A 24,395-nucleotide genomic window follows, 5' to 3' on the forward strand; every position below is an offset into this window, starting at 1 on the left:
CTTCTTTACTAGCACAAGGACAGATAAGATCGACTACTCTAATATCACTGTTGGGTATGGAGCTTGTGTGTGTGACTAGCATGCTATGGCAGATGGAACTCGATGGAGGTGAAGAGAGAACGAGAGAGAGAGAGAGAGAGAGAACTCTTATATAGAGAGAACTCTTATATATGGATTTCACAAAAACTGGCCGCGAAGTTTATGTATTGGAAGTCGCAAGCCTGGCCGTTCCATGTCCGCCTCAAAGTGGCTCAGACAATTATGCTACCAATGCTGACGTATTTCCTGCCACTACTGCCATGGACGCCCACTACTTTGAAGGCTCTCACTCATCCCATTCGTTTCATGCTATGGAAGAAAGATTCACTACAGGCAGGCATTTCCTGGATTTCATGGTCACATGCATGTACCCCTAAGCGCATGGGTGGTGGAGCTATTTTGGATGCAGAAACTCATATGCTGGCTCTTCGTTGGTCTCTTTTTCGTGCCATGTGTGTGGATCATCACCCGTGGACCATCATAGCCCGTTATTTTCTTGAGGACAGCGGGCTCCGCCAGGGTAACACACGGCTTCGGGCCTCATGGTGGCATGTCCTTAATGCTGACTCTCGATTTTCCAGTCCCTCTTCCTCTTTGTTACTGCACTTGATCGGCTCTTGGAAAGTGGTGCTCCAAAAGGCCCGTTGGCATCCTGTAGGGGACCGCTTGCAGACTAATTCTTTTCAGCTGGAATTGTTGGCAGTATCCAGATTACTTTCATGGGAAGATAAACATCAGCTCAGACCAAGATTTAACCGCATGGCCCGTTTGGGTGTGACTTCGATTGCGGATGCTACCCTTGCTACTCGCAATGTCCTCGCATCGTTTCGGACTGCTAGGAGACTTTTCAGGATCCCGCGCGGATACCGTTATTTATGGGGGAAGCTTTCGTCGGAACTTCAGGGTAGGCAACCCTTTCCTGCCCTGGCTATGGATCGCCCTTGGCAGGACTGGGACCTTGAAGGCCGGTTGAGTCTGGAAAAGGCCTCTACTAATCAGGTGTATCATCTTCTCATTAAAGATCACCAATGGCTGGGTGTGAAAGCTAATACTGTTTGGGGCCTGCGGAAATCACTGTCATGGTGGTAGACAACGCTGATGGAGGGATGGCAGAATAGGGCACCTTTCAAATGCAAGGTCTTTCTGTGGCGGGTAATGATTGGTGGTCTTCCTCTTGCCTCGGCCCTTTCCAAGCGTCGAATCTCGAATGGCAATTGTTTCTTCTGCACCACTACGGCGGAATCGGCCCAACATCGTTTTCTTTCTTGCCCGCTCGCCAAGAATATCTGGTCTCTCTTGTCGCAAATCTGGCGCGCAGTGGTGGGGTCCTCACTGACTCCTTTCAATTGGGTTTTTGTGCGCCCAAAGTATCCCACACCGCCACCGTTACATATGAAGATCTTATTTCACTTTTTCAGATACTGGGGATGCTGGCACATTTGGATCACCCGAAATGCTTTTCTCTTTGATTCGGCCTCTAATGTACCGCGACATATTGCAAGGCTTAAAGGGCTCTTGCATTGGCAGCTAGATCTCATCAGGCACACTGACTTGCTCCCTCGGGAGGATTTGCATTCCTGGCATTTGGCAATTACCTCTGGGTCCTTGCCATGATTAGTGTAACCTTTTTAGTATACTAGTTCGGGGATTTCCCACACGTTGGCCTACGGCCCTCGTGTCTCTTGTACTCGTGTAATCATGTAATCTTGTACTTTTTTTCGTAATTAATACAATTACCTTTTACGAAAAAAAAAGAACTCTTATATATATACATACTAAAAGAAATAGATTAATAATGATAGGTGATATCAAAGTACAAGTGATAGGGTCTAAATATATAAGCAAAGTTGTGTACGTAACCCTTTGATTCTTATTTAATGATAAGTGGTGTAAAAGTGTTCACACTTGTTGAGCTAAATTATCATTAGCTTTCATTAAACAACCCTAAAACCCAAGTAATTAATGAATTTTTGCCATTTCTTTTAAACGGGCACGGTTTGAGAGTTTCAATGTCCCACATCTATACTCCAATTTGGGAGGCCCCAAACTTTCTATAAATAGACAACTTGTCCTCCCACTCAACCTGATCTCGTTTTTGCAAGTTTCAATTGCTGGAGCATTCGCGGAGGACATCTCACCTGAAGCTACCCAACATTGTCTACACCCATCTAGCGCCTATTTCCAACCTTCCTACACTACCAACACCCCTTGTTCCTGCTACCATCACTCCAACAGACTACATTTCAGCCTGGTAGCCTGATTTCAATCTGCATTTGCAGCCGCAACACCCTCATGATCAGCCTCTTCTATGTTTGGTCTCTACTACTGCTGCTTGTCACTCCACAATCATCAAAAAGCTATGTTTTGACTTTTGTGATCCTGCCTAGGCTTTCATTCATCAGCAAGAGGCAACATTTACAAATTCTCTCTCTCCTTTGCATGTCTAACATTGATCCAGCATCTATATTGTTGCATTTGTTGCTGCCAGACATCTTTGAAGGTTGCCATGTTGCATTTTGGGATCCGTGGGAGTACAACACACTCTCCAACTCATTACCTCTACCCCGATCCTTGAGACACGAGTTTGAGATACACTATTCATTCACTACATAGAGTGTTTGCTGCATGAGCATTGTATTATTCAGATTCATTCATTCCAAATTATTCACTATGTTCATTCTCTCTCAATTACCCTAACCCTAACTATATTATGTTATCAATACGTGCCTTATCGTACGATCGTATTTGTGTTTTTTGTATATTTACATGGTACCAAAGCTAGGATTTCTTTGAAAAAACCTAGGCCTTTAATTTGAGAGCCCTTCGCAAGAAGCAAGAACTACAGAAGGGCAAGATGACTTCGAACACTACATCACTTCATTCACTTGAGCAAAATCCATCGAGAAACAAGTAAAAGTGGGTCTCATAGCTTGCTCCGCAAAGTTCCAACATGGTCAAAGAGACTTTAGACTACCATGGAGTCCAAAGACCCTACCAAATTTCATGAACCAAGTACAACCTCATAGTTGTGTCAGGCTGAAGAACAACTTGAAGGTAAATCTAAGTTTTCCACTTTAGATTCAATGCACCGGTCTAATGATTTTACAAGAAGGACAGAAGCTCCACAAGGAACTCGCCACCTTGTCATGAAAACGCGCATGAAGTACAATCCATTCATCTCACTACCTCTCTCATCTACATCCACACCATTTACTTCTCTACCTCTCTCATCTATACCATTCACATCTCTACCCCCATTTACTCCTATGTCAAGTACGTAGTTTCATACTTCTCAATTTTTTGATTCCACTTCCTCTTTTCCACAAGATTTTGTGATTCTCATAAACAAGGGACTACGCAATCAAGATAAAAATTCGCTGGTCAAGAAGAAGACAAACTTTTGTTTATGAACTCAAAGAAAAGTGAAGAGTATAAAAGATTAATTCAACCACCGATAAGTTTTTCCCCTTTTTTTCTTCAATTTCTTCATTTCAAGATTATTTTGAAGAAGGCGAATCATCTCTTTCTTCATTTCAATACGATGCATAGCAAGATGAAATGAGAAACTGGAACGAGAGACAGGATGGAAAATGCCATGATTTGCTATTCCATGAGGCTATACAATCACATGAAATAGGCATGGAATGGTGAATAGAGGTGCGGAACAGGGACAAGGAATACAAAACTAGTCATTCCATGTTGCTATGATTCAATGCATTTAATGGATAAAAAAAACCCAAAACATTTCCCACAACTATATTCACAAATCCATTTAATCTCTAACCCATCTCTCCCTCTTCTTCCACTACACTTTCCTTTATATATCCATTAAGTGCATTTCACATGTCTTCACACACCACACTGGGAGGTCCTTCACCCTTATGCACAAAATTTAGGGCCTCATCTTTTCCTTAGCTTGGTGTTGTACCCATGGTGGGGGCTCATCCTCCCATCCCCACAGTTTTAGGTTTATTACGGCCTAGGTTCCACCAGCCATTATCAAGTGTGGAACAAATGGTACTACAATTTGCCTCCATGGCTTTGCCTAGTGGACCATTTGGTCATTTTGCTTTGCCCCAACTGACATTTGGACAGGGCTTATGTATCCCGATGCCTCCACCTCCACCAACACCTTATGGAAACATTCATGTTCCAGTGCCTCCTCATCAATCAGTACCCATTGAACACTTTCAATCAATTTCTACCTACCTACCCTCTCCTTTTCCTCCATCTTATCCCCTCAACCACCTCCTTATCCATAGTATCATTCTTACCCTACCCACCTGACACCTCATGGTTCTTTTTTCTACTTGGTCAAATCTGATAAGACATGTCCTTGACTCAAAGAATCTATGGAATATTATGCACGAACTGGAACCCCAACCCAATCCCCTACATGTTTCATATAAGGTTGTTCGCTCATGGGAAGGCTAGGAGTGCCTCCATTATTGTCAAGCCAATGCAAGGTTTATTGCCTGAGTTTCATTCTTACCTTCAACATTTTGACTTAGCCTCAAAGCATTCAGCATACTTGGCTAATATTTATGTGACTTAGGATAGAAACCGTCAAATAAATCTTGACCATGGGCTTCAAAACTTCAAAATCATTGACTGGGATAACTTGAAAGTAAAGTTAGTTGAGTATCGGTAACTTCTCGTCAAGTTCTCTACCACAGAGGTTGCTAAGTCCCCTAATGATCAAGTCATATTGTTCCTTAACAAGCCATCATGAAAATACTTCAAGAGGCTACATTTCAGCCTCACAGCTTGATTTCAAGCTACATTTGCAGCTGCAACATCCTCACGATCAACCTCTTCTATCTTTGGTCTCTACTACTACCGCTTCTTACTCTACAATCATCAAAAAGTTGTGTTTTGCCTTTTTTGATCTCGTCCACGCTATCGTTCATCATCAAGAGGTAGCATTTGCAAATTTTTTCTCCTTTGTCTATCTCCAACATCTATATTACTATGTTTCTTGCTACCAGACATCTTTAAAGGTTTCTTTGTTGCGTTTCCGAATCCATCGAAGTATGACACACACTCTAGATCATTACCTTTGCCTCGATCCTCGAGACACGAGAGCTTAAGATACAATATTCATTCACTCCATAGTGTGTTTGCTTTATTCATTCCAGATCATTCATTATGTTAATTGTCTCTGAGTTACCATAACCCTAACTGTATTATATTATCAATTTATGCTCTGTCATACGATTCTATTTTTGTTTTCTGTATTAGGGAATTTCTTTGCAACACCTAAAGATGCACTTTTACACACACTAGGATAAAGCTAACACGAGGATAAAGCTAACAAATAAAGCTTTGTCTCAATCCTCACCCCAACACTACTAGTGCTTACACTTATAAGTTTGTTTGTTTTTAGCCCTTGCATTGAGTGCTTAAGCTTTTTTTTAAAACCTAGAATCCTAATGAAAGATCCAAGTGCTATCTTTGAAGCCATTCAAAGCCTTAAAAGAGAGAGATAAAATATTCACAAGCAATTCCTCAAACTAGAAAGTGTTGAAAAGCCCAAAGAATCCAAGAAAAGAAGCCCATTTGCATCAAAGAGGCAAAGCCATATTGATTAAATAGGAGATATAGTGGAACAAAAGAAAGGTTCCATTCTACTTGAAGACACATGAAGAGATCCGCCAAAGCCTATCCTCTTTTTCAAAGTCATTTAGTGCCTTATTTCTTTGATGATATTCTTATTTTTAGTAAGAATAAAGAAAAGCATTATCAACACTTAGAGATTATTCTACAATTGTTTTGACGATATAAACTCTTGATAAATGGTAAAAAGAGTGAATTTTTCATACATAAAATACATTATATTGAGCATATCATATCTTCCAAATGGATTCAAATGGATTCTAAGAAAATCAAAACAATTCAAAAAAAGCCTACTCTTTGTAATACACATAAGGTGTAACATTTTCCTGACTTACGCTACTATTATCGCCACTTTACCAAGCATTTTGTACATATGGCTTCTCCTCTCACAACCTTATGAAAAAGAATAGCTTCTTTCAATGGAGAGAAAGAAAATATAATTTTCATAAAACTGAAGACATCCCTCAGTTATTGACCTATTTTTATCATTCCAATTTTAGTAAAGTCATTTATAGTGGAAGCAAATACTTATGGTGATTGTATTAGTACAATGTTAAATCAAGAAGGCCATACCATAGCATTTGAAAGCTGCTATCTAAATTATGTAAAAAAAATGTATGACATTTATCAAAAGGAGCTATGGTTTATGCCTTGAAGATATCAAAGCATGTTCTTTTTTTAAAAAAAATCCTTATAAAAACCGATAATCAAAGCTTAAAGTATCTCAAGACTCAAAAGCATTTATAAGAGAAACATATAAAATGAAAAAAAAAAAATCTATATTTCATTCTTAAAGCATGTTCACTCCAAGGAAACATAATTTAGTTGTCGATACACTTTCTAGAGTGCCTCACATTGCAACTATTGCAATGGCTCATCATGAAGATTTCCAAGTAATGAACAATACTTACGACTAAGATGCTAATTTTATAACAGTTTGGGTAAGCTTACAGCAAGGAGATTCTTATCCAGATTATTTCATCAAAGACTATTATCTTCTCGTGCTAACTTTATAACAATTTGGATAAGCTTATAACAAGGAGATTCTTATCCAGATTATTTCATCAAAGACTGTTATCTTCTCATGAGTAATCATCTTTTTGTAACTCTTCCTGTTCAACAGAAAGTGCTTAATTCTAGAAATGCATGAATCTCCTTATACATAACATACAGAACGGGCAACCTCTTTAAGTGCAGTTGAACATTTCTTTTATTGCCAACATTATGAACATGTACAGATAACTTCATTGAGACTCGTTTAGCATGTCAAAAATCCAAGTATCACACGAAGAAGACTCCAAGACTACTACAATCTCTTTCAATGCCTTATGCTCCATGGGAATTTATCACAATAAATATCATTTCAGTTATTCCTAAAACACCTCAAGGTCATGATATAATTTGGATCATAATTAATAATTAACGAAACAATTACATTTTATTTCATATCATAAAACATTGAAATCCTTACAAGGTGTAAGACTTTTTATTCAATATATCTTCAAATTACATAGTATGCCTTCTAAAATCATCTAAAAAATGAAGATTCTAAATTTAGAACTGACTTTTGGCTTGCTTTATTTGAGAACTTGGAAACCATTTTAAAATTCCCCTCATCCTTTCATCCTCAAACTAATAGCTAAAGAGAGGTGAATCTTACTCTTTTAAATATATTAAAAGCTTATGTTAGTAAACATAAGTCACAATGAAAAAAGTATCTTTGATTGCTACAGTTTACTTATAACAATATAGTGCACTCGTTCAAAAGGAAAGATCCAAAAGACATAATAGAAGATAAAGTAAGTCCCTCTCTAATCATTCGAACTAAAGATAAGATTTTTATTGCTGATAAGTTTTCTCTAAATTTCAAAACATCAATGGATCAAGTTTGAGTCACTATCAAAGCTATCCCAAAAATACAAAAAAACAAGCAAATAAATAAAAAGACATTTGGTTTTCAAAATTGATCAATATATCTTATTAAAATTTGATAAAAACACACTAAAACAAGGTTCTAATAAAAATTTATCTTTTTCAAAGCTTCTAGTAGATATTTTAGACTCTTCAAAGTCATTGACAAAATAAATGAAGTTGCTTATCAACTTGAGCTTCCTGCTCATTGAAAAATACAGAATGTTTTTTATGTAAGTTTCCTAAAGCCTTACATAAGACCAAAACCAAAGAAACCCATTATTGAAGATTACCAAGAAATCGAAGAAACAAAATAACTCTTGGAGCTTGAATAGAAAGGATTGAATCACAAGATGTAGCCTTGTTACACAAAAATTATTGCTAAAATTCAAAATTTTGGCTATAATAGATGCACTACTATGAAAACATGAAAAATATATAAAAATTTATCCTAGCTTTCTTCAATCATATAAAAACACTTTTCAAATGAGGACAACTAAATAAAAACCGAATGACTATCATAACATAATAGAAAAAGAATTTGTATTCTTTCTATTATTTTATATAATTAGATATTTATTAGATTTATTTTCTTTGTGCTTACTACATATAAAGAAAAGTGCATTAAAGCTCGCCACATATGAGTAGCCACAGATTTTGGTGAACCTATGCAATAGGTTTAAAAAATAATAATACACACTTTCACCTATATGACCCGATTGGGTGCCTCTAACCTAACTAGAACTCAAGTATATCATGGTCAAGCTTGCATATAGAAAGGATTAATATCTTAAACAATGGGCTAGATCTGCCACAAAAAATAACTGCAATTACCAAGATAGCATGATCATAAATTGTTTGTACTTTGTGCATATATAGACTAATAGCTTCAAATGCACATAATTTTGCATAGAAAACTCGCATAAAGATTTTGGTACTGTTTTTACAATATACTAGTAAAAAGCTTCTATGGCATCCGTATTGTAGGGGGATTCCTAAAGTTTACAACATCTCTAAATTTTCGAAGTCTCTAATTGGTCTAAAAATGCTAGTCTTAAAAAATGGAGAGAACATTCTAAAAATAGTAAATTTTGTATACTATTTATACTTACTAAATTTGATTTATTCTATTTTGGATGGTACTCAAACAAAAAAGGGAGGTCATAGAGAGCTAAAGATAGCCTAAAATCAGCAGTGTTTTTGTAATGTACTAGTAAAAAGCTTCTATATAAAACCCATATTGGAGGGCCCCTAAATTTTAGGAGCCTTGGATTGGTCTAAAAATGCTAGTTCTAAAAAATAGAGATAACATGCTAAAAATAGTAAGTTTTCTATTATCAAAGTGCTCAGTAAATTTAGTTGTTTTTATTTTGGATAGTACTCAGTCCAAAAAGAAAGGCCATAGAGAACTGAAGATAGCCTAAAGTCAACCCCATCCATCCACATAATGCCCCCATATTCCCTATTTTTTCATTGTTGTCTTACACGACAACAAACTTGTAAATTCATTGATGAAAAAAGGCTGATTTTCCCTCTTTCTACTCACATCTTATAAAGAAATCTCTTCTTTTTTATTGCATAGTTCGTAATGCATATGTCTATGTACATCTTTTCATGATCTTTGTGAGAGCCAAAACTACTTCTCCTCACTCTTTAGATAATTGTAACTGAGCTCGCTTTTTCCTCAAGGAGCTTAGGTTAAGTAGATGTAAATACCTTTGCAACTGAAGATTGCCCATCTTCAACCCTCAATCTTGTCTCTATTAGTTGTACATTTCCACAATTGTAAATTGTCATATTCAACTTTAACTATTTATTCTCTCTATTTCTTGAAATATTAATTCTTAAAAACAAACGAATACTATAATTATTGGGTATACTACATTGTTCAGAGCGTTTAGACTCTTTTAAATGTACATTTTTAATATATTACTTCAAAAATAATCAAAATGATTTGATTATCAAATACTAGCCATGCTCCCTCGTACATTAAGACCTTTTGAATTCATACTCTGCCTAGATTTTCATCCAAAATGATTGTATTACTTTTCTTTTATGATTCCATCGAGAGTTATGTTGTGTAATTTGTGTGTGTGTGGTTGGGAGGCGAGGGAAGGAAGGGTGGATTTTGGTAGTTGTGTGTGGTCTGTAATCACTTTCACCATGACCTTTGGATTAAGCTTGAGAGCTATACCTAAATATTAGACCCCTAGTCACGTGCATTGTGTCTCTTAGGCAAACCGTCCTTTGATCAGCCTTTGAGTCACGAACATGCACCTATGTATCATGCTCTACTTCGTGTCCTTGAGCTTGTCGAGAGACCATGTCAGGATCTAGCGTATTCACGTCTCTCTCACTTATGTATCTCCTCTTTAGAATCTATCATACAAGATAAGACACTAACTCTATTTCATGTAAGACCTTCCTATTAGTGCTCCTTCTTTGTGTTTTGTATCATGGGTTCAATCACCCATGAACCAAAGGTGGGTTTGTCAGCTATACGTGAACATATGTGAACACACCTCTATGTGTGTGTGAGCCTTAGGACTAGGGTTTGCGGGGATTCCAATGCTACATAATAATCCCCTATGCTTGTTCATAGATTCATAGTTCTCTGTCTCAAAAATCTCTAGTAGCCAATGCATCAATCTCCCTTTTGCTTTGAAGTGTCTTTTATCGGAGTTTCTATAGTATCTATGGCTGATTGTTACACTTGCAAACCACACCATCTTTTCCTACTACTAGGAGCGTCCAAACATATTAACTCAGCTGATTCTTTGTATATTACATTCCATAGAAAACATAGATCATTGTAGACATGTATGTCCATTTTGTCACTAAGGCTACAACATCAACTACAGACAACAAAAAGAGTGAAATTCAATCAAAGTGCAGAAACCACCTTTACATCTGTTCCACCAGTTGGCATGAATTCCTCATAAATATATGAAGAGTCCCTGCGAACTTTACGTACTTGAGGCTGAAATTCACTTGATCGGTTCCCAATCTGTGGCATGTAACCATGTACTCAGGATTATGGTCAAAGATCTGGTATTTCTCTGATATGAATTGTTAATCTGCCTCATCAGATAATAGTACCAATACAAATCGTTGAGGTATGAAACTATCATTCACCTTGCGAAACAGCTCCTTCATGCCACCTCCAGCTGCACTTGGATAATATATTCTTACGCTGTGATTATCCCCTGCAAATTCCATACCTTAAACCTAAGAACACTTTGTTAACTCAAGTAGCACACGCTTAAGGTTAGGTTTGCCAAATGTGGAGTCCTTGCATCTATCCAAAACAGCAAAGAATGGCTAACAATAAGCCAGCATCATCAAATTTAAGAAGCTTAATGCCTGCATGAATGTGATTTATACACAACCGGTATGGGGTACCCTGTTTCACTAGATATGGACTAAGAGACCTAATATCACAAGTAATGCACCCTATTTGTGAAAACATGTACTGCAGTCCTAGATGAAATTGCAACCTATATACTATCATAACCATGCACACTATAAATATGAAAAACAACAGGAAAATGATCCTCAAAGCAGTGTAGCTACAATCTTACCATCAACCGGCTTCTCCACAAATGGCTTAAATATTCTTTTCCCCCCAACTTCAATATAATCTTCTTCTTCAACAAAATACTCAACATTCTGGTAAGGATGGTCTCTGTTTACAAGAGCATAATCGGGTATGGGGATGCCATGCTCCTCCAAGTGCTGCCATTAGTAAATTTATAATAATCCAGCCATTAGATGATTTCTAAATTTCTGTGAGGAATCGAAACTTAAAACATAGGAAACCTTTAAAAAACCAACCAATCAGAAGTAGGAACAAAGAAAAGCAACATTTCATAAACATACACTCGTCTCTTTGGTTTCAAGATGCCAATACTCGTAAAAAAGTGTGATCTGTATGCTACTATATCCAAGCTATTGACACAGGACAACGAACACTCAAATTTCCTGCCCATCATTCACTCTCAGGTAATGTAAATTTCCTTCTAGATGTTAGAACAACTATTATTGATCTCATAGGCGACTTCTTAGATCTGAACAGCTCTCATTTGTTTATAAAAACTACACAATTATTATCCATCAAGTGTGCTGCTCAATAACTCCGAACTGTTTGAACCTAGTAGTTTGTACAGAATGTGGAATAAATACACCACAAATACAAGTGGAATGGAAGTCATATGAATCTGATGTGACCAAACGTGACATTGGGAGATTAGTTCTTCAAGGATTTTGAATGAACAGGTAACACACTCCATCCTGCTCTACTAGGCCCGGTTCTACAAGAGAGGAGAGGGTTCTTTGTTTTTTCTGCTAGTTGGTCCTGCAGGGCCTTTATTTCTCTCGGTCTGTCGGCTCCCTGCCTTGAGACTTCTAGCCTAAGGGCCGTTGACGTTTCTTTTTCTTTCTCTAGCTCCAGCAAGGCCACTTTCTTCTCTTCTTTCGCCTTGTCCAGTTGTGTCAGTAGCTCGGCCACATATGCGTCATAGTCAGTGTCGACAGGCATGGGAGTATGGGGCATGGTGGTCGATGCCTCCAGCCTTTGTCGTTTAGGGTCTTGCCGTGACTCTGCATCTGCGGCAGTGGGCCTTTTCAATCTGGTTTCTGGCACGATTTCAGCCACTTTGCTCACTAGCATCTGCACCATGTTCATGAGCTGTGCCGTGTCAAGGGGAGGTGTGGGTTGTGCGGTGGTTGCAGTCATGGTTTCAGCAGTTGTTGGCACAAAGGAGGAAGGAAGTGGATGTAGTAGGGACTTGCCCTTGCCTACGACCACTGGAGCTGCTTCCACACTTGCACTGGCTTCGGCTTTATGGCGGGGGCTTACGGGTTCGAGCTCTCCGCCCCCATGGGTCTCTTCCACAGATCTTCGTGTAGCTTCTGCCAATTCGGCTAGTTCCTTCAGTCGCTGCTCTTCTGCTTCTTCTTCCGCCCTTCTTTTCCTGTCCTCTTCTGCCTTCTTTGACTCCTCTCTTATCCTTGCAAGCTCCTCCTCCTCTTTCCTCCTCCTTTCTTCCTCAGCCCTCCTAGACTCTCTTTGAGCCCTCTTGATGTCAGCCCGTTCTTCTTTACTTAATTTCTCTTTCCTTTCCTTCTGTCTCCTGTCACTTTTGTTTTGTTCTTCGGGTTTGCTCGCTCGTGTAGGCGGCACCTCCTGTTCTCCCTTGTCACTTATTGTTCTTTCGCTTGATTCCCCTCCTTCGTGGTGAGGTGGGCTTTGATGCGGTGGGCTTTGATGCGGTGGGCTTTGATGCGCAGCTTGCTCCTCCATGACGCCCGCATCCTTTATTGCTTCATCTACGATGGCTGTCAAAATACCACCGTATCTGATTGTAGCTGCCTTTGACGCAGGTTTCTTCCTTGTGGAGCGCGCGGTTGAGGCAGGGGATTCTCCTCCTGCTGGTGCTTCCGCCGGAGTGAGGAGGGCAGCTGAACTTTGAATGGTTTTCTGCACGAACCCATTCCAGTCTACCTCTTCAGGGACTCCTGCTACGATGCTTTCTAACAACGGGACCCCGATCCTGTTCATCAATGCATTGTATCGTTGGCTCGAGAAGAGTGTATGGATCATCTTCGCTTGTAATTTCACTGCTGGGTCCAGGATGTCAGCCAAGCTGATTCCATCCACGGTGTGCACCTCTTCTTTCTTTACCCCCAGCATGGCGTAAACATCCCGTCTCGGCCGTCTCTCTTTCTTGGGTACGAGCCCCAGGGCCTTTTCTATGATTGTTGCATTGAGGGGCACTTCGATTCTTCTTTCCTGCTCCCCCGTCCTTACTGTGACAGTGCCACAGTTCCTGCCCTTGTCGAAGTTCCTCAAGAAATCCGCACACATGCCGTAATCCACGGCCTGCCCCACCTTTTCCACATACTTGTGGAGGTGGCATCTGTCCACCAAGTCTTTGATCACAAGTTCCTCCAGGATGGCCTCATCCAGATTCAGTGTGTGCTTGAAGGTGAATTGACTGAATCCTCGTGTCTCGATGCTGATGCCGAATTTGGTCATCTCTTCTTCAGAGAATGGGAGTTTGCCCCCTTTGCCTTGTCCTGCCATGGTGGTGACCTGTCAACACACCATGCCAACATTAATGCCTAACAATCGGCTTATTTCTAATCAAAACTCAGTTTGAGAGAAAAATGTATGTGCCCAAAATTGGTATACTTGCTTAGAGGCTTGAATTTTAGAGATCGGCCCACAGTAGCAATTGCTATTGTTTTCCCTTGCAGTATTCTTCCATAGAAACTTAATTAATCATAACATTCTGCTAGCTAGATAGCATAACTCTCATTTTGCTCTGCTCTTGCTCACATTGCTCCCCCCCTTCGTCTTGGATCTTTCAATGAATCCTTCCTAGGATTAGCACAGGAAGGACGAGGTAAATGCTGTTTCGCGTGGGTTGACTTACCTGGCCAATAACCAATCATAGAAGCTTGGATTGTATTCGAGTTGGGCAGGACAATCAAGAGCAGATGGTTGGATGGAGACTTGGGAAATGTAGGTCAAGTCATCGTGGAAGAGATCTCCAGTATTGAGGCGACTCGCAACATGTAATTCCTCTTCGATGAGGAATTGGTCAATGTAGGGGTGAGCGAGCACCTGATCGTCTAAATGCTGGTTATGGGCGATGGCCAAAACCCTAAACGATATAGGTGCCACATAAATAGGGTCATATTCGAGGGTTTTAACGGCCCTGCGTTGCTCAGCATTGGTCATTATCCGGCAACCTTTTGTCTCCCATTGGATCCTAAGAGTAAACCACTGCTGCAAGAACGTGGAAGGCGAGCTTGCCATCTGCGTGAGCTCTTGCAACTCGTGTTCAGGAGCAGAACGAGAAACTTACGATATGAAGTGATGAGTCTTCTGAGGACAGCTTGTTCCTTTGAGATTTCGTCGTTTGCTATCAGTTCGGCAGCAATTTTGGGGAATTTAGTGGTCATAAGTTCGTATTCTTCCCAAGTGCATGGTAATGCACGAACATCTGAAGCAAGCGTTTTGTCAAGAAGACCTAGGTCGAGCCTCTCATAACTTCTAGCGAAAGTAGTGAAAGTTTTGTCTAACATCTGGATGCAGGTTATTAAGTCATCCCCAGAAGTCGCGGCGAGGTCTTTAGCCAAGGAAAGGAAAGGTCGTACTGTGTAGGAAGGTTTAAGACCTGTTGGTGGTGACGGTGCAAATGGACTGGATAGCGGTAACTCCGTCATTGGTGTCTCAGGTGTGGCTGCACACTCCAAAGCACTGTGAGGTGCTGTAGAAAGCTCTGGGGGCATGGGAGTCGTGCTGGGTTCAGAGTGGGCAATCATGGGGATGTTTAAGTTCTCCAACTTAGGTAGGTCTAAGGCTTGTGGCGTTTGTTTTGGTCGATAGATGAGCTGGGGCTTACTAGCCATACTGGGCAATGGTTTGCTGACTATGTCTTGGGCACCATGTGTGCAAGCCTCCCTCGCTGGGGTGAGAATGCTTATAGATGAGCTTTTAAACTTGCCGTTTTTAGGCGTCCAAATCCAGGGATTGCCCTCCTAGTATCCTTGTGCTCGCAACAGATCTTTGGGGATCCAACACGGCGTGATTGTGTGTCTATGTTGATATTGTTTAGACTGCCTCTTAGGCCGTGACGGTTGATGATTTTGGCGTTTAGGATCACGCTTGGGTGGTCTACCCGAATGTGGTTTTTGCCGTTTTGGCACCCATATCAACTTGGACTCCTTGGCCTTGTGAGCACTCTTGGTGGGTTTGGGCCTAGGGTCGAGAGCCTGGCACGAGGCCGTAGTTTTCTTCTGTTTAGACTCGGCCTGGAGCGTGGTTGTAAGGGTTTCTACCGGTGGCGTCGCAATGGTGGAGGAATCAATACAACCCTTGCTGAAAGTCGTCACTATACGCACATTGCCGATAGCAAGATGAATGCGGTTTAGGTTGTAATCCACATTACAGTTTGTTTGCTTCTTGAAAGTGCGACCCAATAGTGACACATTACCGGCTCATGTAGTGTCAGGCAACACATGGAAGAAAGCTGGTAAACTTTCAAACTCGATGGAAACGACTACCTTGCATTTGCCTAGGAGTGAATAAGCAGTATCCCCAAACGGGGTGAGTTTGGCATTAGTGGGCTGTAGTTTTGGTTGACCAATGCGTGTCCAATGGTCATGCGTCAGGATGTTGTAGTCGGCACCTTCATCAATCAAGGCATCGAAAGAATACGTCACTCCTCTTGTGACTGTGATTCGCAGGTATGCCGGTGCCACTGCTTCCTCGTCCAGATCTGTAAGGTCGGTTATAGTAGCCATGCAGACGTTCATTGGAGGTTCTAGCATAGGTGGCTCGTGTAATGGATGGGAAGGAGGATAGTACTTCTTCATACGGCTGCCATTAAAAAAGCCTATTCCTTCGCCTTCAAGCGTCTCCAACTCAACATTCCCTGTCCTACCAATCATGCGTACCCTGAAAGGCCCTAGTCCCCTAAACTTCATCTTCTGTTTATGTCCTTTTACAAAATATAGTAGAACAAGGTCCCCTTGTTCAAAGTCTCGCTGTTTGACATGCTTGTCAAACCACATCTTTCGTCGAGCCTTCTCACAAATCAGAGAGTGGGTGGCGAGGAGTCGAGTCTCTGTTAGGCGCTCTAGCTCCACTAAGTGATTGGTCCAAGCCTCCCTACCCTCCCAACGCTCCTCGACTGCTAGTCTTAAGCTAGGGATGAAAAATTCTAAGGGCAAAATGGCTTCAGTCCCATATGTCAGCCTAAAAGGCGTTTGTCCTACCGCCGTTTTATACGCTGTGCGATAGGCCCACAAGGCCGCCATTAGCTTGTTGTCCCAATCACTTCTTGAAGTGGACACGACCTTTGTAAGCACGTTGACTAGGATTTTATTTGTGGATTCGGCTTGGCGTTAGCCTGAGGGTAATAGGGAGAGGACTTCCGATGCATTATTAGGAAGGTAGAGAGCAGGTGGGCGATCACTTTATTAATGAAGTGCGTGCCTTGGTCGCTTACAAGTTCGATTGGACAGCCAAACCGTGAAATGACCTGCTCCCACAAGAACTTTGCAGTGGTCCTAGCATCATTCTTCCTCGTGGCTCGTGCCTCTGCCCACTTTGTTAGATAGTCGGTTGCCACTATGATGTAGCGAGCTTGGGAATATTGTGCCGCAGGACTGATCGGTCCAATAAAATCGATGCCCCATTTTTCAAAGGGTTGTCGGGCTATGACAGGGGTCAACTCCATCTTGTCTTTCCGCACAGGCACTTTGGTCGGTTGGCACTCATCGCAGTGCTTTACGAATTCTGCATCACGGAAGAGGGTGGGCCACCATAGCTGGGATTGTAGCACCTTTCGGGCTGTCGTGTCCCCGCTAAAGTGTCCTCCAGCAATTCCTCCATGTGCTTCGTTCAATGCATCGTGCATCTCGTGCTCACACACGCACCTGTGCAATAAACCGTCTTGTCCCAACCTGTAGAGTTGGCCAGCTATCAGTTGGTATGGCTGAATTTTCAAGATAAGTCTTTTCAGCCTGGCCTTCTCAATGGGTCGCTCAGGTAGTCCATTTTCTAGCACTTGCACTATGTCATAGGCCCAATACGGCGTCGGATCAGCTTTAAATAATTCTCTCTCACTAGACAAGTTAAAGAGATGAGCATCCGGCAAATCGTCAGGCATGCCTTGTCCAGCGGCTTCTCCTGTGGGTATGTGGGACATGTGGTCAGCCATGTAATGCTGCCTTCCTTTGCGTACAACCACAGAGAAATCAAACTCCAGTAGAAGGAGTAACCATCTAGCTATGCGTCCCGTAGCGCAAGGCTTGTTCACAAGATACAGCAAGGCTTAATGGTCAACAAAGAAGACAAAGGGAGTGGCCAACAGGTAATGCCTAAATTTCTTTACCGCAAATACCATGGCCAACCCCTCCCTTTCTGTCGTGGAATAGTTCATCTCGGTCTCTATGAGCTGCCTGCTGGCAAAACTCACCGGGTAATCCAAGTTATGTTCACCAGGCACGGCTCCAATAGCGAACTGGCGTCTATGTGTACATGAAACGTTATGTTCCAGTCTGGGGCTCGTAAGATTGGTGCAGTCGTAAGAGCCTTTTTCATATGCGCGATGGCATTCCTCCGTCCACTCAAACACTATCAATAGCTTGTACAATGGTCTAGCTATTAGTGCGTAATTTAGTACAAAGCGTTAATAATATCCAGTGTATCCTAAGAAGCACTGAACTCCATTGTAGTTATCGGGTGGCAGTAAGTCAACAATGACTCTGACTTTGGAAAAGTCAGTAGCAATGCCGTTCCTTGACACTACGTGCCCTAAGATGCATCCGTGTTTTACCCAGAACTGGCACTTTAAGCGGTTCAACGAGAGGTGGTACAACCTACACCTTTCAAAGACAGCTCTCAATTTTTCCAAGTGTTCGGCCCAACTAGAGTGTAGACATAAGTCATCTACAAACACTTCCAGTTCGCGCCTAAACATGTCCTTAAAAATAGTACACATTAGGTGTTGAAAAGTTGCATGTGCGTTCATCAGCCCAAAAGGCATGACAATGTAAGTGAATACACCCCATTCCGTGGCAAAGGCAATCTTGTGCCTGTCGTCGGGGTGCACTTGCATTTGATTGTAGCCCGAGAAACCATCCAGAAAACTGTATCCTTCTTTTCCTGCTACCCTCTCAAGCATGTGCTCGGTGTAAGGTAAAGGATAGTTATCCCTCTTCGTAGCGGCATTCACTTTCTTGTAGTTCACGCACACTCGGATTTTTCCATTTTTCTTCATGACAATCACGATAGGTGATACCCAGTCTGTGTGCTCGATCTCATATATGAATCTTGCCCTCATGAGTTTATCAATCTTCTCTTTTACTGCATGGGCGTGCTTGGGATTCATGGGGTAAGGTCGTTGTTTCGTTGGCACTGCATCTGGGACCATTGGGATATTATGAGTCACGACCCTAGGGTCGACTCCCTTAAGTTCGTCCAATGTCCAGGCAAATACGTCAATATACTCTTGCAGGAGCGCAACGAGTTTGGTCTCTTCATCCTCCGCCAAGTCATCTCCCATGAACACCGGTCTTGGTTTTTCACCTTCCCCAGCCAAGTTAACCTCTTTGACTTTGGCGGGTCCCTCGATCGGTTCACTAGTCTGACCTTGTCTTTTTGCACCTAACAGAATCACCACTCTGTCACCCTTTTTAAATTTTGTAAACCGTTTGGGCAGATCCTGTGGTTTCTTCTGCCTTTCTGCTTCTAAGTCCCTTGCTTGCTTTCTAGCCTCCTCTTTTAGTCTCCTGCGCCTCAAGTGGACTGGCAAGTCTCCCTTGGTGCATTTGACCTTAAAGGGTTGCGGTATCTCGGGATCACTCTCAGTGCTGACTTCCGACTCTGAGTTAAACTCGCATCCCTCACTTGAGGAAGGTGTTTCCCCAGGGGGTCGTAGTTCCATAGGTGCATCTGTCTTGAGCACTGGGATTACCCATGGTTGTGCTACTCCGGCTTGCTCGTAATCCACGGCTCCTATGCGTTCTAGCCAGGATCTGTCACACTCCATTTGCATGACTCCTTTTTCGTTCCGACTGGTCCCTTCTTTCCTAGGCCTCGAGTCTGCCCTGATTTGTTCTATCGCTTTTCCTTCCGTGTCGTACTCTATAGTGTCCATCTCTTCTTCACTCTCCTCCCGTAGAGTGACAGTCCTCATACTCCTCATCATCCGAGTCCTGTCCTTCTAACTGCTCATCATCCCCTAAGCTTCCCTCTTCAATCTCCTTGTCATCAATAACTAAAGCCCAGTTATATAACAAGTTCACGTCGTGGACCTTGGTCCATTTCCATTTTGGTTTAGCTAAAAGGTCACGTAGAGGTTTTAAGTTAGCAGCCAAATTACTGTCCAATTTATTGGTCAGATACTCTACGATTTCCAGAAGCTCTAATTTGTTGTTGGGGACGTGGGACGAGGCTGGTTTGCCCGGGTTAAGTGAGCTTCCTGCCATCATGCAAAGTGGCACAACTGGCTCCTCAGTTGGCATGGTTGCGGCTTTAGCAGCCTGCTGATGTGGTTCTTCCTCATCCGAGAATGGTAGGTCAATGGTTGCCAAAACGTGCATCCAATCTCTCTCATCCTCAGGGCAAGGAATATATTTAGCGAGCGATCCATAGGGTTTGGTCGTTTGAGTATCGCCTTTTAGCATAGCCGAGATGGCAGCTAGGTCAACAGGTGTCATCGTCCAAGTGTCCATCTCTACCCTCACTACACTAGTTCTATTCCCTAGGAAAATCAACCCATTGCCCCAGTCCTCTATGACACATGCATTCCTCATCCAAGGTCGGCCTAATAGTATGTCGTAATCCACTCCCTTCATGACAATGAAGTTTACCGAAAATTACACACCGGCAATCTTTACCGGCCAATTCTTTAAGACCCCAAATGGTCTTACCCTCATTCCGTTTGCTAACGTGACATTAAATCTAGCAGTCTCTACAGGAGGGTTTCCCCGTGCCTCCAGGACTGCATGGTTTAGCACACTAACACCGGCACCTGTGTCTACAATTCCTTTTCGAGTCATGTCTCCTAAGGCTAGGGCGGGCAAAACTGCGTGCATTTCAGTGCCTTCCCAAAAAGCATTGATATGCAAAGACTTAGGATTTGATTGTAGAGTTAGACTTGGGATCCATGTAACTGCATCATGATCTTGCAGATCAGCACCCGCAAGTCCTGTGTGTCCCTCAATCAAGTCTTTTAACTCCTGCCACAAGGAATGATTTTGCCTAAGCAGATCCTCCAAGCTTAGAGTTACTGGAGTGGACAACAAGGTTGTGAGGAGGTTACTGGACCCTTGTCTTCCTCTGAGGCTAGCAGTTCAAGGCCATGCGTTCTGTCTGCCCTGGTAAGTTTCCCCCCGGCCTTGCTACTGAGTCACTCCCAGTGGTGCAGGTATACTCGCAGCCTGTGGTTTTGAGGGTGAGACTGGTGTGCTCACACTGGAGAAGTCGTCCATAGGATCTTCCAATATGGATTCAGCATCCTCGAGGTGCTTTTGGGCGTCCTGAACCCACTCCTTGACCTTGGCTATAGCCTCGAGTTGCCGTTTGGGGTGGGGATATTCCCCTACCTTGGCACTCCCTAGCTCAGCTATCTTGGGAGCGGAGGTCTCTGCCTCTGCGTCTGTGACCTTCTTTCCCGTTACTAGCGTAGTCGTTTCCTCAGTTTTAAGGGTTATCTGTGCCTCGGTTCTCTTTTTCCGTCTCCCCCGGCTTTTCTTCCCCATTGAGGTTGCATCAAGGTTACTTGGCCCTGGCAAGGAGATGCCTGCTTGTTTCATTTGAGCTCGCGTCATAGCATGTAGTGGGATGGGCGCGTCCTCACTACCAAACGTTTCCACTCCAAAGAGCCCCAACGGCACCGATAGCATGTTGGCAGAGCTAGCTTCCGCCTAGGACAGTCAGGAAACAGATGTGTGATACCACACTCTGTGCATCGGAGGTCCGCTTTGTCCTTGTTAGCTTGTTCTCGTTCTGGGCAGCATGATGAAATGTGGCCTGGGTGGCCGCAAGTCCAGCATGTGACTGGATCCTAGCTGGGCCCTCCAAGGCCTCTGCCTCTTCCTCTTCCTAAAGCCATCACCGGCACTGGCCGATAGTCCATCAGGACTGGGTGGCCCTCCTCGTCATAGGATATGTACGGATTGACATATGTCTCTTCCTCATTAGGCTCCTCCACAAAGTAAATAGCAGCATCGCTAGATGGGTGAGTCACAAAAGGCCCTGGTGGCCTGGGTATACCAGTTGGGTTCATCTCCAGCCTAGGCACGGCAGGTCTTGAGTCAGTCGGTGCTGGAAGAGCTAACCGGGCTCCCCTGCCAAAGAAATTAGGTGGCCTATTACCTAAGTATGGAGGGTTGTACTATTGCGTGTATGGGAATCTCCTCGGCATTCTGCAATGCACTGCATCATGCCCGAATCTACCACAATTTGAGCACAGCCGAGATCTAGGATCTTGGCACTCAACTGGGAGGTGATTGCCGCCGCAGTATACACATTGTACATGCGATCTCACAGGCTTCCTCACGAGCTCTTGCAACAGTGCAATCTCCATTCTCATCTCTGCCATCCCTTGGTCGTGGTCTACTCTCTTTCCCTTATCCTGCACGCTAGCAGTTGCTTTTTCCCCCAAAGTGGTTGATCTCTCAGGGTCCCTCTGGCTTGCACTATCTCGGTTGGTAGTCCTCATGCTACGTTCCCTGAGTTGATCATCTACGCGTATTGCCTCCTCGAAGACTCGAGCTAGTACGTCTCGTTGCAACGTGGAGTTACTGGCCAAAGCCTTGTAGAGCCCCTCACTCCGAATCCCGTTCATGAACACTGTAGACACTGCCCTCTCGGTAGGTCGCTCATTGGCAGGGATTCTCTTGTAGAGGCTGCGCACCTGAGTGACGCAATCCCTAACGTCCTCTTTCTCCCTTTGACTGATATTCATCAACCTAACAATGAGGTTATTAGAATACCCCGCCTCCGAAAACCTCTTAATGAAGAGGCCCTTAAGGCGAGCAAAGTTCGTACGTTCTGCGTCATCCAGACTAGAATACCAGGTCCTCCCCTTATCGCCTAAGCACAGGCCAAAGGCTTGAGCTCGCTGCGCAGGGTCAGTAAGACCGTTCGCCTCACATACTTGCTCGAACTGCTTCATAAAGCTGTACGGGTCACTGCTAGGTTCTTATCGAGCTAGTTGTTTTGCTACTATGGGGATTCTAGCCTTCCCTTTAGCCCCTTGCGTGACTCCCAATCCTGACAGTAGCGCGGTGGCTAGGGCAGTAGCGCTCTGTTCCACGGACGTAATGTCCATGAGTCGCTTTGCTACCAGTTCACTCAATGTCATGTCAGTCTCTGTTGCCCGTTCCCTCTCTACATTCGGTCCGGACTTGGCCGCCCCAGCTAGATCTAGTACTCGTCTAGCCTCGTACATATCTACGTCTTGCTACAGCCTTCTAGCCCTTTGCTCATGGTTGTAGGCAATTATGCCTTCCAGCGCTCTCTTGATAGCTCTTCTCTCTTCTTCCAGGTTAGCTACCACTTCCTCTACAGGTCTGCCTTGGATCACGGTCCTGGTGAGTAGATCGTAGTCGTGAACCAATTCCTGAACCGAGGTTGGAAATTCTCCTAAGTCTAATTGGTCTTCCCCTTGTTCGCCTCTTGATCCCGACATTGTTTCTGCTTCTAGCTCCACGAGGTTGTCAATGAATCCAATCAGCTCCGGCAGCTTCCACTCCTCTATCTTGTTGCTTCCCGTGTCTTCGTGTCTTCTCCAGGTACTACTAGTAGGGCACTCAGGCACCTGTCTAAGTCTTGGGGTCTTCTCCTACTAGTGGGTTCCTTAATGTTATTAGATATCCTGGTGTGTTCCTTTTCGAAAGCAGCTGCGATCCTTATTCACACGTTGTGCTTAGTGCTTTCGTGGTGCTTGGTGCGAAAAACAGCATTTTCTCTTTTCTTGCTGTGAAGACTTAGTGGGGCACAAGAGTGAAGTGTCGATGCAGAAAGCGTTTAATGCGAACTCCACCTTGTTTCCACCCACATTCCCAGCCTAATTTGAGTTCTCAACTCGGTTCCCGACTATTCTACGGTCTTTCTCCGGGTCTGTGCTGCGTTTTCTGTTCTGCCCTAAGTTCAATTGGTCTCTGAGGTTCTAATGGTCAAACTGGGTCTTGGGGGTGTTCAGGTTGCGTCCTGGGGGTCAGGTCTGTGGCACGGCCAACAAAAGATCCTTATCTTTTCCTTCTGGCATGATGGTCCGATTCTGGGAATCGGACAGAGCTGGTCCGACTCTAGGAGTCGGACGGTCCGATTCTTGCAATTGGACAAGTCTGGTCCGACTCTAATAGTTGGACGAGGTTGGTCCGATTCTGGGACTCGTCCAACCCTAGTGGTCCGATTCTGGGAATCGGACCAAGAGGGTGGTCCTATTTTCAAAGTGGTCCGATTATGGACTGGTCCGAGTCCGACTACGATGGTCCGACTATAATGGTCCGACTCTAGTGGGCAGTCCGAGTGCCACGTGGCACGTCCAATCGGGGTGTCCGATTCTAGGTATCGAACAGGGATGGTCCGACTCCCTCAGTCCGACGGTCCGATTCTGGGAATCGGACGGTCCAACCCCAGGACTCGGGTGGTCTGATTCTGGGAATCGGACCACTGCGAGTTGGTCCGACTGCGTCAGCGGCGGGCGCGATTCCGACGCGTTTGGATCCCTCTTAATGTCTACTGCACACAATCACTACAGACTTCCCATATCTGATTAGAGCACTATTGAAAAACACCAGACTCACCTGGAGCAGCACGAATCGATGGCACCCAGAATCGTGGTAGCGTTTCCTCTTCCTGTGAACCAGAAGCTCTCTCTCTCTCTCTCTCTCTCACAAGGCTAACCAAAGAAATGAGGTTTGTTCTAGCCTCCCAAGCCTCTTAAGGTCCTTTCCCAGCACTGCAAAACCTTACAGCCAGTTCCCTTTCCCTATTTCTAGCAGCAGCCAGAACCTCTGTTTTCTCTTTTTTTACCCTAATCTAACCTTAATCTAGTGCAGCCAACATGCAAAACAGAAATGCAGAATGGTAGTCCTAATCTAATGCTTCCAACAAACCCAAATACTTCCTTGTTTCACGGATTAAACCCTCCTAAATCTCCTAGTTATCTCGAGCACCGGTTCAGGCTGCAAACCCTACTTCTATGCTCGATTTGATGCGCGCGGCGCTCAAGGCTCGATTCCGTCGGTCCCGGCAACGGAACCAAAATGGAGGGGAACTACAAGCTCTACCCCGAGAC

General features: G+C 43.5%; 1 protein-coding gene across 2 annotated transcripts in view; it reads right to left on the bottom strand.

Moving 5' to 3' along the window:
- LOC148029832 (inositol hexakisphosphate and diphosphoinositol-pentakisphosphate kinase VIP2-like) overlaps positions 1 to 24,395 on the bottom strand; it is a 269,020-nt gene that overhangs the window by 192,671 nt on the left and 51,954 nt on the right. For both annotated transcript variants that reach the window (XM_087686139.1, XM_087686140.1), the window contains 3 exons: positions 11,148 to 11,301; positions 10,702 to 10,772; positions 10,469 to 10,573 (listed from right to left, as the gene is read on the bottom strand). In XM_087686139.1, the coding sequence (XP_087542265.1) occupies positions 10,469 to 10,573; positions 10,702 to 10,772; positions 11,148 to 11,301 (330 nt within the window). The remainder of the gene's footprint in view (positions 1 to 10,468; positions 10,574 to 10,701; positions 10,773 to 11,147; positions 11,302 to 24,395) is intronic.

The sequence above is a fragment of the Lygodium microphyllum genome, chromosome 10 (assembly GCF_053477565.2).
Source record: "Lygodium microphyllum isolate KBCC chromosome 10, Lygodium_microphyllum_v1.1.10, whole genome shotgun sequence".
Classification (NCBI taxonomy): Eukaryota; Viridiplantae; Streptophyta; class Polypodiopsida; order Schizaeales; family Lygodiaceae; genus Lygodium; species Lygodium microphyllum.